At 40.4% G+C, this 23,472-nt stretch overlaps 1 protein-coding gene across 1 annotated transcript in view; it reads left to right on the forward strand.

Moving 5' to 3' along the window:
* mtmr7b (myotubularin related protein 7b) overlaps positions 1-23,472 on the forward strand; it is a 44,146-nt gene that overhangs the window by 15,046 nt on the left and 5,628 nt on the right. Inside the window, exons 3-12 of the mRNA XM_062027193.1 lie at positions 3,072-3,234; positions 3,579-3,736; positions 5,359-5,487; positions 7,161-7,295; positions 7,386-7,518; positions 8,451-8,560; positions 10,976-11,101; positions 13,932-13,981; positions 15,784-15,984; positions 21,972-22,106. Coding sequence (XP_061883177.1) covers positions 3,072-3,234; positions 3,579-3,736; positions 5,359-5,487; positions 7,161-7,295; positions 7,386-7,518; positions 8,451-8,560; positions 10,976-11,101; positions 13,932-13,981; positions 15,784-15,984; positions 21,972-22,106 — 1,340 coding nt within the window. The remainder of the gene's footprint in view (positions 1-3,071; positions 3,235-3,578; positions 3,737-5,358; positions 5,488-7,160; positions 7,296-7,385; positions 7,519-8,450; positions 8,561-10,975; positions 11,102-13,931; positions 13,982-15,783; positions 15,985-21,971; positions 22,107-23,472) is intronic.

Raw genomic sequence — 23,472 nt, forward strand, 5'->3', positions numbered from 1 at the left:
TAATATATTCCCGTTTAGATGAAGAATAACTCATATTCCTCGCACTGGTTTAAAATGTAACTTAGATATTGGGTTTCACTATGTAAAAGTGCTTTGAGTCACTAGAGAAAAGCGCTATATAAATATATAATTCACTTCACACTTCACTTTTCACACTAAAAAACAACTTTGGTACAGTTTGTGTTTAAAGTATTACGCTATAAAATTTAACAACTCTAGATTTTACTGTAAAAGAGTGGTACTGTAACACTGCAACTTTTACAATAAAAATCTGGCAACTGAGCGAGTTTTTTTTACACTAAGATCTATTTTGGGTTTTTTGAGCAAACGCAAAAAAAAAGCGAATGATCAAATGCTTAGGCAATAATGCAATAGCTTGAGCCAAATCCTTATACCTTTTTTAATTTTTTTTTTTATCATATATTCAAGTGTGTAGTGTGCATATGTATGTATATATTTATAATTGATGTATATACAAGTTCATTAAGTTTGAACATAGAGTGAACAGGTAGTTCTAGCTCAGAGTAATTTATGATTTAAAGAAAAGGGGGCGGGATTAAATAAGTGTAAACTTCTTCTCACTCCTTTTCAAATATGTAAAAAAATAATAAAGTCCATTGCTCATTTTGTTTATTTTTTTCGTTTTTATTCTCCATTGTTTTCATTTTGTTATAATGGCTTTTGAGGCTATAGCACTATATTGGATCAGGCTTGCTCTTGTTTTTTTGCATATTTGAAATAAAATATATCAAATCAAAAGTGGCCCTTGGAGGGCAGACGTAATCAATCAATCAATCAATGTTTATTTATATGGCCCTAAATCACAAGTGTCTCAAAGGGCTGCACAAGCCAGAACGACATCCTCGGTTCAGAGCCCACATAAGGGCAAGGAAAAACTCACAACCCAGTGGGACGTCGATGTGAATGATTATGAGAAACCTTGGAGAGGTTCATAATAGTTCATTAGCATTCATTAGTGGTGAATACCTATACATTTTACCATAATGTAGTGTTTGTTTGTTTGTTAACAGCAAAACTCAAAAAGTTATAGGTGTCAGGTTCAAACACTGATGACATCTATTAAACAAGACAAGAGGCAAAGAATTAAACAGAGACAGGATTCAATTTGGACTCAATATTGAGGAGAGTCGTCTGTACACTGTAGCCTTTACAGTATCTCAGCACGCTCTGCCAAAAGATTGCACGCCTCCTTCTTTTACTTTGGACCCTCCCCGACCACATGGCCACCGCTGTTTCCAAAGGAAAAATGTCGCAAAAAGTTCGCAGAAAAGGTCGTAAACAATTCACAGAAAAGGTCAGTTCAAAAAGAGTTCGTAAAATAGTTCCAAAAGAGGTCCATGAAAATAGTTCAAAAAGACGTTCGTAAAACAGTCCAAAAAGGAGGTTCAAGAAGAGGTCGCCTAGAGGGGAGTCTGGTCCTGCTTCCTCTCCGCTTTGAAGTCCTTGAGTTAGAACAATATCTTTCTGTTGATTACCATACATGAAAGAAAACAGAACACCTTCATTTTGCTCCCCCCCCCTACACAGTGGAATTTTACGAGCCTTACTCTTGGTAGGTTCCAAAGACAGCTTTTGTCTTCTCACCAGGCACTCGATGTAACACAAAGTTTTTGTGATAACTTACAAACATTTATTCTTACAATAAGAAGATTTGGATGAAACTCGGAAATGTCAGAAATGGGATAAGGAACAACTGGTTCGATTTTGGGGTTGGTATCACCATATAGATTCAGGATTGTTCAGAAGGTGTCAGTTTTACTTCTTCATTGACAGTTTGAACACAGTTATGAGGCGTGGCTTTGCCTGACCTCGATCATCGGATTTTGGTGTCTTGAAGTCTCTTCTCAGTTCGGCAATCAGCCCTAATCAGTTGACGGCTACCAACCATCATAGAACAGGGAGTTTTCTGGAGTTGCATCTAGTCTATTATGATCTAGTACAGGGGTCGGCAACCTTTACCACTCAAAGAGCCATTTTGGCAAGTTTCACAAATTAAAGAAAGTAATGGGAGCCACAAAAAAAAATTTAAAATGAAAAACAGCGCATAAAAAGCTTAAACGCTTTGTGCTATGTTAACTAGGGGTCTCCGACACACGCACCGGCACGCACTTTAATGTGGAAATTTGATGTTAGTGCAGCCCGCGAGTTTTGAATGAATGGCGCTTGATAGCGTCATACTTGCCAACCCTCTCATTTTTCCCGGGAGACTCACGAATATCAGAGCGTGATGACACTGCATTTGGCGCCCTCTACAGTCTGCCCTAACAGTGTACCTGCTCGACCACACGTAGAATGCAATTTCAGTTGCTCACGTAAGTGACAGCAAGGCGTACTAACTCAGCAGCCACACATCTTACACTGACGGTACCAATACCCAGAATCCCATGCAGCCCTAACTCTTCCGCTCAACCAACGCACGGAGGGGGGGGGGGGGGGGGGGGGGGTTGATGTGTGGGGGGATTTGGTGGTAGCGGGGGTGTATAATGTAGACCGGAAGAGTTAGGGCTGCATGGGATTCTGGGTAATGGTTGTGTTGTGTTACGGTGGGATGTTCTCCAGAAATGTGTCTTTCATTCTTTTTTGGTGTGGGTTCACAGTGTGGCGCATATTTGTAACGTAACAATGTTAAAGTTGTTTGATACGGCTACCGTCAGTGTAAGCTGTGTGGCTGATGACTAAGTATGCTTTGCTGTCTCCTGTGTGTGCAAGTAATTGCAACATGCAACATGTGGCTGGACTGGCACGCTGTATGTAAATGCTATAGAGGACAATTACTGCAGTGCAATTAGGGCACGCCCTTTATTTAGTAATTAGAGTGTAAATAGGATTATTTTTTCCCTGGGAGTAATCTATGAGGGACACTGAGATCCATAAATCTCCTGGGAAAATCGGGGGGGTCGGCATGTATGTAGCTGAGCTGCATCAGAGTGGTCAAGGAGCCGCATGCGGCTCCGGAGCCGCGGGTTGCTGACCCCTGATCTAGTAAATAATTATTCATTAAAACGGTAATAATTAAAAAAGTACATGTAAGAAATGTGTATGTGTTTCAGGTATTGCACAGCATGGTGAGCAGTGTGGAGAGGTTGCCTACCACCCCAGCAGGTAGTCACCTTATCCTGCATTGCAAAGACTTCAGGATCTTCCAGCTTCTTATTCCGCAGGAGAAAGACTGTTTCGATATCCATTCCTCATTGTTGAGGTTGTCACGGCCAGGTTTGTTCGTTTTTGAGGGGCTAAATCTCTGTTTGCATTGTCACCAACATTGTTTCATGAAGGGGAAAATAATGGTATTCCATACTTGTATCTATTTTTTTTTTTTTAAATTTAAAAGATATTAATGATTCTTTTGTAATTCACACCTGATACATGTGGAATAAAGCAGGAACAAATTATATATAATTTTGGACGCAACAAACCAAAATACTCTCCATCTACACAATTTAAAGAATTAAAATACAATCTCCAATGCAATATCATTATTTGTAAATAAAAAAAATAAAAAAAACCTAAAAATTTGCAATATTAGAAGAAAATAAGTATATATTTTCTCTTTTCAGAAAAGTACAGTGAGCTGTACTGTCTGTCCTCTAATCCCAATGTGAACAAGGAAGAAAGGGAAGAGTCATGGAACTTCATAGACCTCATGGCTGACTACAAAAGAATGGGTGTTCCTAATAACCTGTGGGTTGCTACAGCAGCCAACAGCGAATACAGGGTCAGTCGGTTTACTTGTGATAGATTTACATTAAAACCAGCATCGCTACCGCTATGCTAACATTGCAATGTGTACATTAATACTGTTCAATTTGTTACACATGAGTCATCAGTTAATATGTACAAACGCCAAAACCGGTGAAGTTGGCACGTTGTGTAAATCGTAAATAAAAACAGATTACAATGATTTGATAATCCTTCTCAACCTATATTCAATCGAATAGACTGCAAAGACAAGATACTTAACGTTCAAACGGCAAATATTAGCTCATTTGGAATTTGATGCCTGCAACATGTTTAAAAAAAGCTGGCACAAGTGGCAAAAAAGACTGAGAACGTTGAGCAATGCTCATCAAACACTTAATTGGAACATTCCACAGGTGAACAGGCTAATTGGGAACAGGTGGGTGCCATGATTGGGTATAAAAGCAGCTTCCATGAAATGCTCAGTCATTCACAAACAAGGGTGGGGCGAGGGTCACCACTTTGTGAACAAATGCGTGAGCAAATTGTCCCAACAGTTTAAGAACGACATTTCTCAACCAGCTATTGCAAGGAATTTAGGGATTTCACCATCTTTTGTCCGTAATATCATCAAAATGTTCAGAGAATCTGGAGAAATCACTGCACGTAAGCGATGATATTACGGACCTTCCATCCCTCAGGCGGTACTGCAACAAAAAGCGACATCAGTGTGTAAAGGATATCACCACATGGGCTCAGGAACACTTCAGAAAACCACTGTCAGTAACTACAGTTTATCTCTACATCTGTAAGTGAAAGTTAAAACTCTACTATGCAAAGCCAAAGCCATTTATCAACAACACCCAGAAACGCCGCCGGCTTCGATGGGCCCGAGCTCATCTAAAATGGACTGCTGCAAAATGGAAAAGTGTTCTGTGGTCTGACGAGTCCACATTTCAAATTGTTTTTGGAAACTGTGGACGTTGTGTCCTGCGGATCAAAGAGGACAAGAAGCATCCGGATTGTTATAGGCGCAAAGTTGAAAAGCCAGCATCTGTGGTGGTATGGGGGTGTATTAGTGCCCAAGGCATGGGTAACTTACACATCTGTGAAGGCACCATTAATGCTGAAAGGTACATACAGGTTTTGGAGCAACATATGTTGCCATCCAAGCAACGTTATCATGGACGCCCCTGCTTATTTCAGCAAGACAATGCCAAGCCACATGTTACAACAGCGTGGCTTCATAGTAAAAAACTGTGGGTACTAGACTGGCCTGCCTGTAGTCCAGACCTGTCTCCCATTGAAAGGAAAGGCCATGTAACACAGTGGTAAAAATGCCCCTGTGCCAACTTTTTTGCAATGTGTTGCTGCCATTAAATTCTAAGTTAATGATTTGCGGAAAAAAAAATTCTCAGTTCGAACATTAAATATCTTGTCTTTGCAGTCTATTCAATTGAATATAAGTTGAAAAGGATTTGCAAATCATTGTCTTCTGTTTTTATTTACCATTTACACAACGTGCCAACTTCACTGGTTTTGGGTTTTGTACAACAATGAGAACATGCAACAAACAACCTTAGAGCATTTTCACCATGAGCCAGCTGAATGGAAAAAAAGGGAATTCTTATTTCTGTATGTGTATACGTCTCATCCCAGATATGTGAAACATATCCCTCGGAGCTGTTTGTTCCCAAGTCTGCCACACCCACAGTCATTGTAGGCAGCGCAAGGTTCAGGAGCCGAGGACGATTTCCCGCTCTGACATACTTTCACCAAGACACTCTGGTCAGTCTTTCAGACATGCATAGGTTACTAGTAAGGGTGTAACGGTACACAAAAATGTCGGTTCGGTACGTACCTCGGTTTAGAGGTCACGGTTCGGTTCATTTTCGGTACAGTAAGAAAACAACAAAATGTAAATGTTTTGGTTATTTACCAAATTTGTAAACAATGGCATAACGTACATATACACACAGGGTCCATTGCCAGGGTTAATGTGGTCAACATATATAAAATAAAAACTAAATAATATAAGGCTCAGAATGGTTTCTTAACAAAACCTTTCTACATATAAAGTGCTTTTTTTGATTGATTGATTCAGACTTTTATTAGTAGATTGCACAGTACAGTACATATTCCGTACAATTGACCACTAAATGGTAACACCCGAATAAGTTTGTCAACTTGTTTAAGTCGGGGTCCACGTTAATCAACATTAAACTGCCTCAAGTTGTTGCTCAGATTAAATAAAATGACAAAACTTTTCTTCTACATATAAAAAGTGCAACATTAAACAGTTTCAAGTCAACTCAGCCTCAGATTAACTTTTCTTCCCCCCCCCCCCCCCCCCCCCCCCCAGCCTTAAACCCTGGTGACTTTCACTCAATCTTCATGTTTTTTGCCAGAAAAATCAGTTTATCCACATTGTCTGCAGAAAGAAGATGTGGGTCAAAATCTAGTTTTTTTGGGTTTTTTTTTGTCCTGCCCAGTTTCTCAGGCAAATCATATAGTAGATGTAGATGCCCATGTTCAGATTTACTTTACAAAAGAGAAGTGTAGGATACTTCTCTTGTTGCCTTATTTATATTTTGACTTTATTAAATGTATTTATATTATCATTTGGTGCAGCCGGGCCGGAGCAGGAGGGGATGGAAAGAGAAAAAAAAGGAAGACAGAGGGGGGAATTGTGGGGACAAGAGGGGGATTAGACAGAGAGACAAAAACAACAACAACAACAACAACAGAGCAACATCAGCAAATACGACATGTACAAATATGATGGTAAAAGTAATAGCAAATAAGCAGTTAGCGAAAATAAAAAAATAATACAGAAATGACAATGAGCATTATTACACTAAAAATGGAGCAATATGAATACCAATAGAAATAGTGCTACTGATAATAAACAATACCAATACTTTTCCTTTATTATCAACAGTACCATTGTTCAAATGCAACAAAATCTAGTTTTTAATGCAATATGGACTTAAATCTGCTGCTATAAAAACACCAACGGCATTTGTTATTGCTTTAGCCCTGCCTGACTCGCCGAAGAGAGGCTGCTTGAATGCCGTGTTTGCACGACGCTCGTCTTTCTCGTAGTTGAAGCGATGTTCACTTGGGGGTGGTGACGCTTCAAATGGGTTAGCGTGTTTGACGTGTTGCCAGAAGCATACCCTACAGCTGCTGAACAATGTCGGCAAACCACTTTCGCTTTGTTGTCGTAGCCCGGTCGCCGCTAGCATGCCGTGTGTTGTGCCTCGGTGTGCATTGTTCTTACACAACGTGCGGTACGCTACTTAATATGTCCGTGTGGAAACTCGTTCGGTGCACCTCCGAACCGAACCGAAACCGCCGTACCGAAACGGTTCAATACAAATACACGTACCGTTACACCCTTATTTACTAGGTATGTAATATTGATGGTAAATCTGTTGGCGGTTTTTGTCGCCCTTCAGGCGGCAGTGTGCAGGTGCAGTCAGCCTTTGTCAGGCTTTAGTGGACGCTGTCAGGAGGATGAGATGATACTGCAAGCTGTGATGAAATCCAACCCCGGCAGTGACTACATTTATGTGGTAGACACAAGACCGAAGGTAAAGCCTCTATTACCACTGTTTCGGAGAGAAATAGTTACAGGAAATAAATTGTAATACTGCATTGTATTTGTCTATAAATGTGTCCAGCTGAATGCCATGGCGAACAGAGCTGCTGGTAAAGGTTATGAGAACGAGGACCACTACACCAACATCAAGCTGCACTTCATTGGCATAGAAAACATTCATGTGATGAGGAACAGCCAGCAGAAAATTATAGATGGTAAATTTGATTTTGTGTTTCCCTTTCAGTGACACTGGTATAGAAAGGAGGAACCATTAGCCAATGTATTTCAGTTAGAGTCTAAAACTGGGCATAGGAAGGATAAACTATTTACCACTTTATTTCAATTACAGAATATATAGTGTTTTTTTCCCTCTCTCTTTCTCTCTCTCTCATTCCTCCTCTTGTTTTTCCATTTCCTATCTTGTCGCCCCCTGTCGTGTGTTTCTGTTTCTTGGACGGGTTGACTGTAAACAAGTTTTGTTGTACTTTTAGGTGCAATAAAAAATAAAGTATCTTGGTAGGACAAACTATTTTCCAATGTACACTACCGTTCAAAAGTTTGGGGTCACCCAAACAATTTTGTGTTTGAGCCTTCATTTCTAAGAACAAGAATAGACTGTCGAGTTTCAGATGAAAGTTCTCTTTTTCTGGCGTTTAATTGACCCCACAAATGTGACGCTCCAGAAACTCAATCTGCTCAAAGGAAGGTCAGTTTTGTAGCTTCTGCAACGAGCTAAACTGTTTTCAGATGTGTGAACATGATTGCACAAGGGTTTTCTAAACATCAATTAGCCTTCTGAGCCAATGAGCAAACACATTGTACCATTAGAACACTGGAGTGATAGTTGCTGGAAATGGGCCTCTACACACCTATGTAGATATTGCACCAAAAACCAGACATTTGCAGCTAGAATAGTCATTTGCCACATTAGCAATGTATAGAGTGTATTTCTTTAAAGTTAAGACTAGTTTAAAGTTATCTTCATTGAAAAGTACAGTGCTTTTCCTTCAAAAATAAGGACATTTCAATGTGACCCCAAACTTTTGAACGGTAGTGTATTTCAATTATAGAACATAAAACTATGATATAGGAAGGATGAACTATTTGCCAATGTGCTTGTGGTTAAATTTCCCTCCGTCTTAACCAGTGACCGAGATGCGATCTCCATCAATGACTGACTTCCTTTGGGGTTTGGAAAACTCTGGTTGGCTAAAACACATTAAAGCTGTTCTAGATGCTGGAGTCTTCATTGCCAAGGTATATACAGTCCCTTTCACCCACGCACACACAGGCTTTGCTCACATATACATTACACGGCAAACCACTATTACCAAGTACAATCTGTAAAATTACTTCACTATGTATGCAAGGCACATACAGTCGCGATCGAAAGTTTGCATACACTTGTAAAGAACATCATGTCATGGCTGTCTTGAGTTTCCAATCATTTCTACAACTCTTATTTTTTTGTGATAGAGTGATTGGAGCACATACTTGTTGGTCACAAAACACATTCATGAAGTTTAGTTCTTTTATGAATTTATTATGGGTCTACTGAAAATGTGAGCAAATGTGCTGGGTCAAAAGTATACATACAGCAATGTTAATATTTGCTTACATGTCCCTTGGCAAGTTTCACTGCAATAAGGCGCTTTTGGTAGCCCTCCACAAGCTTCTGGTTGAATTTTTGACCACTCCTCTTGACAAAATTGGTGCAGTTCAGCTAAATGTGTTGGTTTTCTGACATGGACTTGTTTCTTCAGCATTGTCCACACGTTTAAGTCAGGACTTTGGGAAGGCCATTCTAAAACCTTAATTCTAGCCTGATATAGCCATTCCTTTAACACTTTATATGTGTGTTTGGGGTCATTGTCCTGTTGGAACACCCAACTGCGCCCAAGACCCAACCTCCGGGCTGATGATTTTAGGTTGTCCTGAAGAATTTGGAGGTAATCCTCCTTTTTCATTGTCCCATTTACTCTCTGTAAAGCACTAGTTCCATTGGCGGCAAAACAGGCCCAGAGCATAATACTACCACCACCATGCTTGACGGTAGGAATTGTGTTCCTGGGATTAAAGCCAGAAGCTTGTGGATGGCTACCAAAAGCGCCTTATTGCAGTGAAACTTGCCAAGGGACCAGTGGCGTGCGGTGAGGTTCATGTCAGGTGAGGCACTGACTTCATCACAGTCAGATTTACAAACATATGAACCCTAACGAGTATCTTATTCACCATTTCATTGGCAGCAGTTAACGGGTTATGTTTAAAAGCTCATACCAGCATTCTTCCCTGCTTGGCACTCAGCATCAAGGGTTGGAATTGGGGGTTAAATCACCAAAAATTATTCCCAGGCACGGCGCCGCTGCTGCCCACTGCTCCCCTCACCTCCCAGGGGGTGAACAAGGGAATGGGTCAAATGCAGAGGACAAATTTCACCACACCTAGTGTGTGTGTGACAATCATTGGTATACTTAACTTTAACTTTACACTTACAAACTGTAGCACACAAAAAAGCACATTTAATTAAAAAAAAAAACGTTATTATGGTCTTACCTTTACTTATAAGTGCGGGAGCAGTGGTGTTCGTGTTGGAAGAGTTGTGAATGAATGAAATATTAAACCCGCGCTGCAGTCTGCAGGTGTACCTAATGTTGTGTCCCTGTTCACGGCTCCTACGGCGCGCCGCGCGAGCATTGTTGTTTTTGCACTTTTTGGCTTCTTGGTAAGTGACTTTTTTTGGGTGGATTCGGTCTTGCATGTGGAGAGTTTGGGTGTGGGCTTTGGTTGGTGTGGCGCTCCCGTCGGGCGGTGCATTCTGCGGCGGAGGTGCTTGGCACCAGGAGGCGGGGTTATGAGACGAACCTCCAGTTTTATGATCGCTCAGCACAAGAAATATGTTACACACATACAGTTGTTGACAAAATACACTGTACATTATGTACCTCAGCTAACTAAACTATGGAAATGTATAATATAATTCATATAGCAATACGGTCTCACTGCACAGCAGGCCAGCAGTTAGCCGAGTCATTGCGCACAATCCATGTTGAGGCACAACGCAGTGACGTGCCTCAACTGGCTGCTGATCACCGCACCGTCTCTTCTCAGTATTTGAACGGCAAATGTGAAAATAAAAATAATCTAAAACTGGTTAAGTTAAATGGAAAATAACTTTAGTATAATCACTGGATACATATACAAATTTAATTAATTTTTTTTCTTTTTACTTTTTTTTTTCTTTTCATGATGGCAGGTGAGGCCCCGCCTCCCCTGCCTCTAGTGACTGCACGCCACTGCAAGGGACATGTAAGCAAATATTAACATTGCTGTATGTATACTTTTGACCCAGCAGATTTGCTCACATTCTCAGTAGACCCATAATAAATTCATAAAAGAACCAAACTTCATGAATGTTTTTTGTGACCAACAAGTATGTGCTCCAATCACTCTATCGCAAAAAAATAAGAGTTGTATAAATTATTAGAAACCCAAGACAATTACAGGTATGTTCTTTACAAGTGTATGTAAACTTTTGATCGCGACTGTAATTCGTTTAAACAAAATTGGGATTGAAATTACAGCATTTAAACATTGCAGATCAAAATCTAGTTTTTACCAGTGGTTCCTACAGTATATTGTTTGTGCTTGTATTTAACACATAGCTCGTTTCAGGCAGTTGCTGATGAAGGGGTCAGTGTGTTGGTCCACTGTTCAGATGGTTGGGACCGGACAGCTCAGGCCTGCTCTGTAGCCAGTCTCCTTTTGGACCCGTTCTACCGCACCATCAAAGGACTGATGGTAACACAATGAGACACATCTTTTCAATATGCTGTTTACACGTGGCTTCTCACGGTGATAGAGCTGGAGGGCGGCTATTTGCTACACCAGATGTTTTCTGTCATAGCAACACACTAGAGGGCATACAAATAATTTATTGTGGCATCTGACCCGTATCCTCTTACAATCGTAAATCTTCTGGCTCCTCCCACCAAAGCGTGAGGGTCAAATATATCAAATGTATACATGTAAATAGGGTTAAGAATGACAATTCTGCTTTCTTGACTTTGTTAAATTTGCAACATTACATCCTAATAAGAAATTACTTCCATGTACAAAATTACAGGCTGCAAGATAATATCAATGAGATGCAAACATTTGTGAAGTGCAGCAGCAGGCCCTGCTATGATCATTGAAGTACAGCTGATGTAGGCCAGTATTAATGCGGATGTGGATGAAAAGACCACTGCAAAGTATATAGTACATAGTGTCCTGTTCCATCATCTGTGGCTTTCAACATTTGCAATTTAAGGAATAGAGGAGTATAATTATATATATTTGAGTATAAATATTTGGGTGTTGCTAGACCAGATCGGACCAATCTTTCTTTCTTTCTTTCTTTCTTTCTTTTAGTTTATTTCGAACATGAACACATTTACATCATAATACATCACACAATTTCATATAATTTCATTTACATCATGCCCGAAAAGGAGTAGGAAGAAGCAAAGCTTATTTAATCCTACCCCTTTCCCACTTCAAAGCATTTACAATTATATAAAATCATTTACTGACCTTTTTATATAATAAAATAACATCTATGAATTAGTATATACATATATATATCTTAAGACTATGAGCATGAACTGAATAAGCCTACTGACGTATTGGCACCAACCGCTAGACTAGATCAGACCAGTCTAAGTCTAGATCTAAACATTCTCAATCTAAGGCTAGATCAGACCAATCTAAGACTATGAGCATGAACTAAATAAGCCTACTGAGATATTGGCACCAACCGCTAGACTAGATCAGACCAATCTAAGTCTAAGGCTAGATCTGACCAATCTAAATCTAAGGCTAGATCAGACCAATCTACATCTTAGGGTAGATCTGACCAATCTAAGTCTAAGACTGGATCTGACCAATCTAAGTCTAAGGCTAGATCTAACCAATCTAAGTCTAAGGCTAGATCTGTCCAATCCAAGTCAAGGCTAGATCTGGCCAGTCTAAGGCTAAATCTGACCAATCTAAGTCTAAGGCTAGATCAGACCATTGTAAGTCTAAGGCTAGATCAGACCAATCTAAGGATAGATCAGACCAATCTAAGGCTAGATCAGACCAATTTAAGACTATGAGCATGAACTAAATAAGCCTACTGAGATATCGGCACCAACCGCTAGACTAGATCAGACCGATCTATGTCTAAGGCTAGATCTGACCATTATAAGTCTAAGGCTAGATCTGACCAATCTAAGTCTAAGGCTAGACCTGACCAATCTAAGTCTAAGGTTAGATCAGACCATTCTAAGTCTAAGGCTCGATCACACCAATCTAAGTCTAAGGCTAGATCAGACCAATCTAAGGCTAGATCAAACCAATCTAGGGCTAGATCAGACCAATCTAAGACTATGAGCATGAACTGAATTAACCTACTGAGATATTGGCACCAACCGCTAGACTAGATCAGACCAATCTAAGTGTAAGGCTAGATCTGACCAATCTACATCTAAGGCTAGATCAGACCAATCTACGTCTAAGGGTAGATCTGACCAATCTAAGTCCAAGGCTAGATCAGACCAATCTAAGTCTAAGGCTAGATTTATACATTCTAAGTCTAAGACTAGATCAGACCAATCTAAGGCTAGATCAGACCAATCTAAGACTATGAGCATGAACGGAATAAGCCTAGTGAGATATTGGCACCAACCGCTGTACTAGATCTGACCAATCTAAGTCTAAGGCTAGATCAGACCAATCTACATCTAAGGCTAGGTCTGACCATTCTAAGTCTAAGGCTAGATCTGACCAATCTAAGTCTAAGGCTAGATCAGACCAGTCTAATGCTAGATTAGACCAGTATAAGTCTAATGCTAGATCAGACCAGGCTAAGGCTAGATCAGACCAATATAAGTATAATGCTAGATGAGACCAATCTAAGTCTAAGGCTAGTTCAGACCCATCTAAGTCTAAAACTCGATCACACCAATCTAAGTCTAGATCTGACCAATCCAAGTCCATGAGCACGAACTGATGAAGCCTACTCGGATGAGAGGAAAGGAGGGACAAATTTTTTTTAATACAGTTTGTTGCACTCTCATTACTGGGGTGGAAAATAAGACAAATACTGCACTGTAATGCATATAATACATAAATAAAACTTAATTAACAATTCATTTAGGCCAGCTGAGCTGGAAGTTGGGCTTCTACATGATTATTAGTCTGAATCTCTTTGACAGTGAAATGAGCGAATCAGCGGTCTTGAAATTTAAACCACCAGCGGAGCATTTTTTAAGTTTCATTGTGTTATGAGTTATTATGGAGACTTTTCTAATTTTCTTAGTGTCTTTTTTTATTTGTTAAAAACCACAAGCGAAAAATCTCACAACATTTTCTGGTGCAATTATATACTGTACTGAATTATGCCAGAAGCTTTCACCAAATATCATTAGGGTATACAGTAAATATTTAAGTGTGTATAAAGACTTTTTTTATCACTGTCTGCAACCTGCCACCTTCCGCTACTGACCTGTAGTGCAGCCGGTAAAATGAACATTGTGTATGCCTTATCAAGTTGAATTTTTGTCATATTTAACGGTACTTAGTTTCTTTTTTTTCTTATTTACTGTAGGTACTAATAGAAAGAGACTGGATTTCCTTTGGCCACAAGTTCTCTCACAGGTTTGTAATTGTCACATGCTCCAACTACAAAAGCCAAAACCAGTGAAGTGGGCACGTTGTGTAAATGGTAAATAAAAACAGAATACAATGATTTGCAAATTATTTTCAACTTATTCAATTGAATAGACTGCAAAAACAAGATACTTAACGTTCAAACTGGTAAACTTTGTTATTTTTTGCAAATATTAGCTCATTTGGAATTTGATGCATGCAACATGTTTCAAAAAAGCTGGCACATGTGGCAAAAAAGACCGAGAAAGTTGAGGAATGCTCATCAAACACTTATTTGGAACATCCCACAGGTGAACAGGCTAATTGGGGACAGGTGGGTGCCATGATTGGGTATAAAAGTAGATTTCATGAAATGCTCAGTCATTCACAAGCAAGGACGGGGCGAGGGTCACCACTTTGTCAACAATATGCGTGAGCAAATTGTCGAACAGTTTAAGAACAACATTTCCCAACGAGGTATTGCAAGGAATTTAGGGATTTCACCATCTACGGTCCGTAATATCATCAAAATGTTCAGAGAATCTGGAGAAATCACTGCACGTAAGCGGCAATGCCCGTGACCTTCCATCCCTCAGGCAGTACTGCATCAAAAAGCGACACCAGTGTATAAAGGATATCACCACATGGGCTCAGGAACACTTCAGAAAACCACTGTCAGTAACTACAGTTGGTTGCTACATCTGTAAGTGCAAGTTAAAACTCTACAATGCAAAGCCAAAGACATTTATCAACAACACCCAGAAATGCTTAGCTGGGCCCAAGCTCATCTAAGATGGACTGCTGCAAAGTGGAAAAGTGTTCTGTGGTCTGGTGAGTCCACATTTCAAAATGTTTGTGGAAACTGTGGATGTTGCGTCCTCTGGAACAAAGAGGAAAATATCCACCCGGATTGTTCTAGGCGCAAAGTTCAAAAGCCAGCATCTGTGATAGTATGGGGGTGTATTAGTGCCCAAGACATGGGTAACTTACACATCTGTGAAGGCACCATTAATGCTGAAAGGTACATACAGGTTTTGGAGCAACATATGTTGCCATCCAAGCAACGTTATCATGGACGCCCCTGCTTATTTTAGCAAAACGATGCCAAGCCACGTGTTACAACAGCGTGGCTTCGTAGTAAAAGAGTGCAGGTACTAGACTGGCCTGCCTTTAGTCCAGACCTGTCTCCCATTGAAAATGTGTGGCGCATTATGAAGCCTAAAATAGCACAACGGAGACCATCGGACTGTTGAACAAATTAAGCTGTACATCAAGCAAGAATGGGAAAGAATTCCACCTGAAAAGCTTCAAAAATGTGTCTCCTCAGTTCCCAAACGTTTACTGAGTGTTGTTAAAAGGAAAGGCCATTTAACACAGTGGTAAAAAAAGTTTTTGCAATGTGTTGCTGCCATTAAATTATAAGTTAATGATTATTTGCAAAAAAAAAACTGAAGTTTTTCAGTGTGAACATTAAATATCTTGTCTTTGCAGTCTATTCAATTGAATATAAGTTGAAAAGGATTTGCAAATCATTGTATTCTGTTTTTATTTACCATTTACACAACATGCCAACTTCACTGGTTTTGGGTTTTGTACATACAATACATTTCTGTACTTACGCCAATATTAAAACCGCTAAAGATCTGTCCGTCCTGACTTTAAGTGTCAGATTATGGTCCTTATGTGCCTTGAAATTGTCTTAATGACATGTTTTAAAGCCTAAATCATTTTTGGATTCATACACAGAAAATAATTATATTTACTTGAAATAAAAAATGTTGTATTTTATTGAATCATTTTTGTCCACGTAGGTACGCCCACCTGGACGGCGATCCTAAAGAGGTGTCCCCAGTCATCGATCAGTTCTTGGAGTGCGTGTGGCAGCTGTCGGAGCAGTTTCCATGCGCCTTTGAATTTAACGAGCGCTTCCTCATCGCCATACACACGCATGTCTACTCCTGCCAGTATGGCACTTTCCTGGGCAACTGTCAAAAGGAACGCAAGGATATGAGGTAGGACTACAACGCACTGATTCTTGTAATTCTATGGCATTACCACAACACAGAACATCTTACAATACATTAAACATATGTTTCCTATTGCACTTAAAAAAAACAACTTTAGAAGGTTTTTCTTGTTGCACTCAGAATAATTTACAATTTCCCATGTTACATAAAGTCTGCCATAATCAAGTATTAGGTTAAAATAGAAAAAAAAAAGCTTTATTGACATATACAATGCGTTATGATTAGGGATGTCCGATAATATCAGACTACCGATATTATCGGCCGATAAATGCTTTAAAATGTAATATCGTAAATTATCGGTATCAGTTTCAAAATTATCAGTATCGGTTTCAAAAAGTAAAATCTATGACTTTTTAAAACGCCGCTGTGTACACGGACGTAGGGAGAAGTACAGAACGCCAATAAACCTTAAAGGCACTGCCTTTGCGTGCCGGCCCAATCGGATAATGTCTTCGGCTTATGACACACTCTCAAGTGAATGCAAACATACTTGGTCAACAGCCATACAGGTCACACCGAGGGTGACCGTATAAACAACTTTAACACTGTTACAAATATGCGCCACACTGTGAACCCACACCAAACATTTTCCACCGTAACACAACATAAACACAACAGAACAAATACCCAGAACCCCTTACAGCACTAACTCTTCCGGGACGCTACAATATACACCCCCCGCTACCCCCTACACCCCCCCCCCGCCCCCGCCCCCCCACCTCAACCTCCTCATGCTCTCTCAGGGAGAGCATGTCCCAAATTCCAAGCTGCTGTTTTGAGGCATGTTAAAAAAAAGAATGCACTTTGTGACTTCAATAATAAATATGGCAGTGCCATGTTGGCATTTTTTCCCATAACTTGAGTTGATTTATTTTGGAAAACCTTGTTACATTGTTTAATGCATCCAGCGGGGCATCACAACAAAATTAGGCATAATAATGTGTTAATTCCACGACTGTATATATCGGTATCGGTAATTAAGAGTTGGACATTATCGGAATATCGGATATCTGCAAAAAAGCCATTATCGGACATCTCTAGTTATGATTTATGGTTGCCACTCCTGGTCGGTGCTTTAAGAAAAATACAATTATTCTTAATTATTAAAAACAAAACTATGGATAAAAGGCCATTTAGCTGGCAAAACCTTGAAGAACCATGAATTTATTTCATCCATCCATTCATTTTCAAAATAATCTTACTCATCTCACGATATGAAATGTAATTATTAGTATTATTTATTTATTTTTATTGTGATTACTTATGGAGTACACTATATTGCCAAAAGTATTTGGCCACCCATCCAAATGATCCGAATCAGCTGTCCTGAACACTTGGCCCGGCCACAGGTGTATAAAACCAAGCACTTAGGCATGGAGACGGTTTCTACAAACATTTGTGAAAGAATGGGCCGCTCTCAGTGATTTCCAGCGTGGAACTGTCACAGGATGCCACCTGTGCAACAAATTCAGTGGTGAAGTGTTCTCGCTCCTAAATATTCCAAAGTCAACTTTATTATAAGAAAATGGAAGAGTTTGGGAACAACAGCAACTCAGCCACCAAGTGGTAGGCCACGTAAACTGACAGAGGGGGGATACTGAAGCGCATAGTGCAAAGAGGTTGCCCACTTTCTGCACAGTCAGTTGCTACAGAGCTCCAAACTTAATGTGACCTTCTAATCAACCCACGTAAAGTACGCAGAGAGCTTCATGGAATGGGTTTCCACGGCCGAACAGCTGCACCAGTGCAAAAGCAAGGTCCATAAAGACATGGATGACAGAGCCTGGTGTGGATGAACTTGACTGGCCTGCACAGAGTCCTGACCTGAACCCGATAGAACACCTTTAGGATGAATTAGAACGGAGACTGAGAGCCAGGCCTTCTCGACCAACATCAATGTGTGACCTCACTAATGTGCTTTTGGAAGAATGGTGGAAAATTCCTATAAACACACTCCGCAACCTTGGGGACAGCCTTCCCAGAAAAGTTGAAGCTGTAATAGCTGCAAAAGGTGGACCCACATCATATTGAACCCTATGGGTTAGGAATGGGATGGCACTTCAAGTTCATATGTGAGTCAAGGCAGGTGGCCAAATACTTTTGGCAATATAGTGTATATTGTGAATAAATTGAGAACAGGAAGTGAACTAAAGTTTTAGCAACTGTTATGTAAAAGAAAAGGGAAGGGTAGGATTAAATAAACTCTGCTTCTTCCTACTCCTTTTCGAACAAGTTAAAAAGAGAAACTGGAAATTGTGACGTATCATGTTGTATGCTTGCAAACTCAAAAACACACAATGTTAAAGATTAAACACAAATTGTAGGAATTTGTTACAAAATGTTGTAATTTCACTTGCATTAGTTGACGCTAATTGGACGGTTTTAGCTCCGCTAATGTTTGGCATCGAGCCAGGCAGCTGTGCGCGCGTGTCCACGTATCTACATGTGCACAACACGGGAGCTGGTTACCTATGTTATGACATCAGCGTACAGTATGTGTGTTTGCGAGAATGGCCATGTGTTGGCTGAGTGACGTCAGTGAGTGAGTGGGCGAGTAAAGAGAGAGAGGGGTAGCGCGCACTGTGCAGTAGAGTGATGAACGGGTCCGGTTGTGTCCTGGAAAACTAATAATGAAGCGATTGTCACGACTTGACGGCCTCGTCGGTCTGACCCGGAAGCGGAGCTTGGCAGACCATGAAGGGCGTTACACCCGATGAAAACATCTGCCCTGTGCTCCTCGACTACGGTCTGCATGGGAGACGAACAGCTGTAAAGGTGTAACGACGACATTATTACCTGTCAATATTTATAACTCTTTGTGCAGATCTGAATTCTTACTATTTAAATGTTTACCTAAGTTTGAAGCAAAGGTGGTAATACTAATCGCCACATTTGGCGAGGCGTGTTTTAAAGCAACACTTGCTGTGCGGAGTCTCCCCTCCCAAATACAGTCGTGGTCAAAAGTTTACATACACTTGTAAAGAACATAATGTCATGGCTGTCTTGAGTTTCCAATCATTTCTACAATTCTTATTTTTTTGTGATAGAGTGATTGGAGCACATACTTGTTGGTCACAAAAAACATTCATGAAGTTTGGTTCTTTTATGAATTTATTATGGGTCTACTGAAAATGTGAGCAAATGTGCTGGGTCAAAAGTATACATACAGCAATGTTAATATTTGCTTACATGTCCCTTGGCAAGTTTCACTGCAATAAGGCGCTTTTGGTAGCCATCCACAGGCTTCTGGTTGAATTTTTGCAAATATTAGCTCATTTGGAATGTCATGCCTGCAACATGTTTCAAAAAAGCTGGAACAAGTGGCAAAAAAGACAGAGGAAGTTGAGGAATGCTCATCAAACACTTATTTGGAACATCCCACAGGTGAACAGGCTAATTGGGAACAGGTGGGTGCCATGATTGGGTATAAAAGCAGCTTCCATGAAATGCTCAGTCATTCACAAACAAGGACGGGGCGAGGGTCACCACTTTGTCAACAAATGCGTGAGCAAATTGTCGAACAGTTTAAGAAGAAAATTTCTTAGTGAGCTATTGCAAGGAATTTAGGGATTTCACCGTCTACTGTCCGTAATATCATCAAAAGGTTCAGAGAATCTAGAGAAATCACTGCACGTAAGCGGCAATGCCCGTGACCTTCAATCCCTCAGGCTGTACTGCATCAAAAAGCGACATCAGTCAGTAACTACAGTGAAGTGAAGTGAAGTGAATTACATTTATATAGCACTTTTTCTCAAGTGACTCAAAGTGCTTTACATAGTGAAACCCAATATCTAAGTTACATTTAAACCAGTGTGGGTGGCACTGGGAGCAGGTGGGTAAAGTATCTTGCCCAAGGACACAACGGCAGTGACTAGGATGGCAGAAGCGGGGATCGAACCTGCAACCCTCAAGTTGCTGGCACGGCTGCTCTACCAACCGAGCTATACCGCTACTACAGTAGGTCACTACATCTGTAAGTGCAAGTTAAAACTCTACTATGCAAAGCCACAGACATTTATCAACAACACCCAGAAATGGGTGTTGTTGAACAGTGGTCCCCAACCACCGGGCCGCGGCCCGGTACCGGTCCGCGGACCGATTGGTACCGGGCCGCACAAGAAATTTAAAAAAAAATTTTTATTTTTTTTTATGAGATCAACATAAAAAACACAATTTATACATTATATGTCAATATAGATCAATACAGTCTGCAGGGATACAGTCTGTAAGCACACATGATTGTATTAATTTATGTAAAAAAAAAAAATTTTTTTTTTTTTTTTTTAAATACACCCCCCCCCCACCGGTCCGTGGGACAAATTTTCAAGCGTTGACCGGTCCGCAGCTACAAAAAGGTTGGGGACCGCTGTTGTTGACCACTCCTCTTGACAAAATTGGTGCAGTTCAGCTAAATGTGTTGGTTTTCTGACATGGACTTGTTTCTTCAGCATTGTCCACACGTTTAAGTCAGGACTTTGGGAAGGCCATTCTAAAACCTTCATTCTAGCCTGATATAGCCATTCCTTTACCACTTTTGACGTGTGTTTGGGGTCATTGTCCTGTTGGAACACCCAACTGCGCCCAAGACCCAAAGTAGACCCATAATAAATTCATAAAAGAACCAAACTTCATGAATGTTTTTTGTGACCAACAAGTACACTACCGTTCAATAGTTTGGGGTCACGCAATTTCTCGCATGGAATAGCCTTAATTTCTAAGAACAAGAATAGACTGTCGAGTTTCAGATGAAAGTTCTCTTTTTCTGGCCATTTTGAGCGTTTAATTGACCCCACAAATGTGATGCTCCAGAAACTCAATCTGCTCAAAGGAAGGTCAGTTTTGTAGCTTCTGTAACGAGCTAAACTGTTTTCAGATGTGTGAACATGATTGTACAAGGGTTTTCTACTCATCAATTGTGAGCCAATGAGCAAACACATTGTACCATTAGAACACTGGAGTGATAGTTGCTGGAAATGGGCCTCTATACACCTATGTAGATAGTGCACCAAAAACCAGACATTTGCAGCTAGAATAGTCATTTACCACATTAGCAATGTATAGAGTGTATTTCTTTAAAGTTAAGACTAGTTTAAAGTTATCTTCATTGAAAAGTACAGTGCTTTTCCTTCAAAAATAAGGACATTTCAATGTGACCCCAAACTTTTGAACGGTAGTGTATGTGCTCCAATCACTCTATCACAACAAAAATAAGAGTTGTAGAAATGATTGGAAACTCAAGACAGCCATGATATTATGTTCTTTACAAGTGTATGGAAACTTTTGACCACGACTGCACCCTCTGTATTAACGAGTAGAATTGCCGTTTTTTTTGTCATTCCTTCTCTCCACGATGTTATTGCTTGCATGCATGCATGTGTGTGCGTTTTGACTTCCACTCCACAAAAATCCGTGCTCAGATCATGTGCTAACTCGCTGTAATGATATACATATCTTCATTTTTCTGCACTGCCTTTTCGTTTTTTTACTTCTATTTTTTTCAATTGTTGCTGTCTCTCTCCCTCCCCCTCGCTCTCCCTGCATGGGTGGGACAATCAGTTGTCACCTTCCTGTCTCAGGTGTTGTCTGCACTGGCCTGGGATAACCCGGGAGAGTTACCATAGTTACCAAGGCGGGGCGAAGCGATAGATGAACACAGGTTCCTAATTTACATTAAATCTGATTTAAAAATGTCCAATAAGTCCCTGTTCATTTTCACTGCTCGTAGTTTTATCCTCTCTAAAATGTCACTAATTTGTGGTCGGGCTCATGGTTTGTATGGACCGTCGTTCTATTATCAGATATTCTACGAATTTGCTTTTTTGTTTAAGATAGCACTTAGATAAGATCTACATTGGATTTGTTTTGTGAGTTTTTTTGGTTTTCTGTGCTAAAAGTTAAGGCCTTTTAAAAAAAAAAACATGCAGTGTATTTGTTATTGTTTTAATGAATACAAATCTGTGTGTTGGAAACAGGCTTCATAAACGGAGTCATTCCGTGTGGCCCCAGCTGTGGCAGGACCGAGCGGACTTCACCAACTTACTGTATAAGGCGGAGCTCAGTCAATGTCAGGGTGTGCTGAGGCCCAACACCTCCCCCTACTGTTTCAAGTAAGTCACTGCAGCATCTCTCATGAATAAGTTCTAGTAGCGTAGGCCTGTGCAATTATTTTGACTCAGGGGCCAAATTTGGAGAAAAAAAATGTGTCTGGGGGCTGGTATATACAGTCGTGGTCAAAAGTTGACATACACTTGTAAAGAACATAATGTCATGGCTGTCTTGAGTTTCCAATCATTTCTACAGCTCTTATTTTTTTGTGATAGAGTGATTGGAGCACATACTTGTTGGTCACAAAAAACATTCATGAAGTTTGGTTCTTTTATGAATTTATTATGGGTCTACTGAAAGACTGCTGGGTCAAAAGTATACATACAGCAACATACATTATCAATTTTGGTGATGTAGAAAAGTTACAATCAAATTAGCTTCTTGGCATGGCCTCTTAACTTCATGTGAGTGATTATGATTGACACCACCTGTTGACTTCTCTGAGCCCATTTAAACAGGGCTCATGTGGTGCAGTCATTAGACTCGGTTACAAACGTGACAATGGGAAAGTCATTGACTTGAACAAGTCAGGAAAGTCACTTGGAGCCATTTCAAAGCAGCTTAAGGTCCCAAGAGCAACTGTGCAGACAATTGTTCGTAAGTATAAAGTGCATGGCACAGTTTTGTCACTGCCACGATCAGGAAGAAAACGCAAACTATCACCTGCTGCTGAGAGAAAGTTGGTCAGGATCATAAAGAGTCAACCGAGAACCACCAAAAGCAGGTCTGCAATTAATTGGAAGCGGTTGGAACACAGGTGTCAGTGTCCACAGTCAAGCGTGTTTTGCATCGCCATGGACTGAGAGGCTACCATGCAAGAAGGAAGCCTTTGCTCCAGAAGTGACACCTTAAGGCCCGTCTAAAGTTTGCTGCTGATCACATGAACAAAGATAAGACCTTCTGGAGGAAAGTTCTGTGGTCAGATTAAACAAAAATGTAGCTGTTTGGCCACAATACCCAGCAATATGTTTGGAGGACAAATGGTAAGGCCTTTAATCCCAGGAACACCAATTCCTACCGTCAAGCATGGTGGTGGTAGTATTATGCTCTGGGCCTGTTTTGCTGCCAATGGTGCTTTACAGAGAGTAAATGGGATAATGAAAAAGGAGGATTACCTCCAATTTCTTCAGGACAACCTAAAATCATCAGCCCGGAGGTTGGGTCTTGGGCGCAGTTGGGTGTTCCAACAGGACAATGACCCCAAACACACATCAAAAGTGGTAAAGGAATGGCTAAATCAGGCTAGCATTAAGGTTTTAGAATGGCTTTCCCAAACTCCTGACTTAAACGTGTGGACAATGCTGAAAACCAACAAATTTAGCTGAACTGCACCAATTTTGTCAAGAGGAGTGGTCAAAAATGCAAGCA

The sequence above is a fragment of the Entelurus aequoreus genome, linkage group LG18, assembly GCF_033978785.1.
Source record: "Entelurus aequoreus isolate RoL-2023_Sb linkage group LG18, RoL_Eaeq_v1.1, whole genome shotgun sequence".
NCBI lineage: Eukaryota > Metazoa > Chordata > Actinopteri > Syngnathiformes > Syngnathidae > Entelurus > Entelurus aequoreus.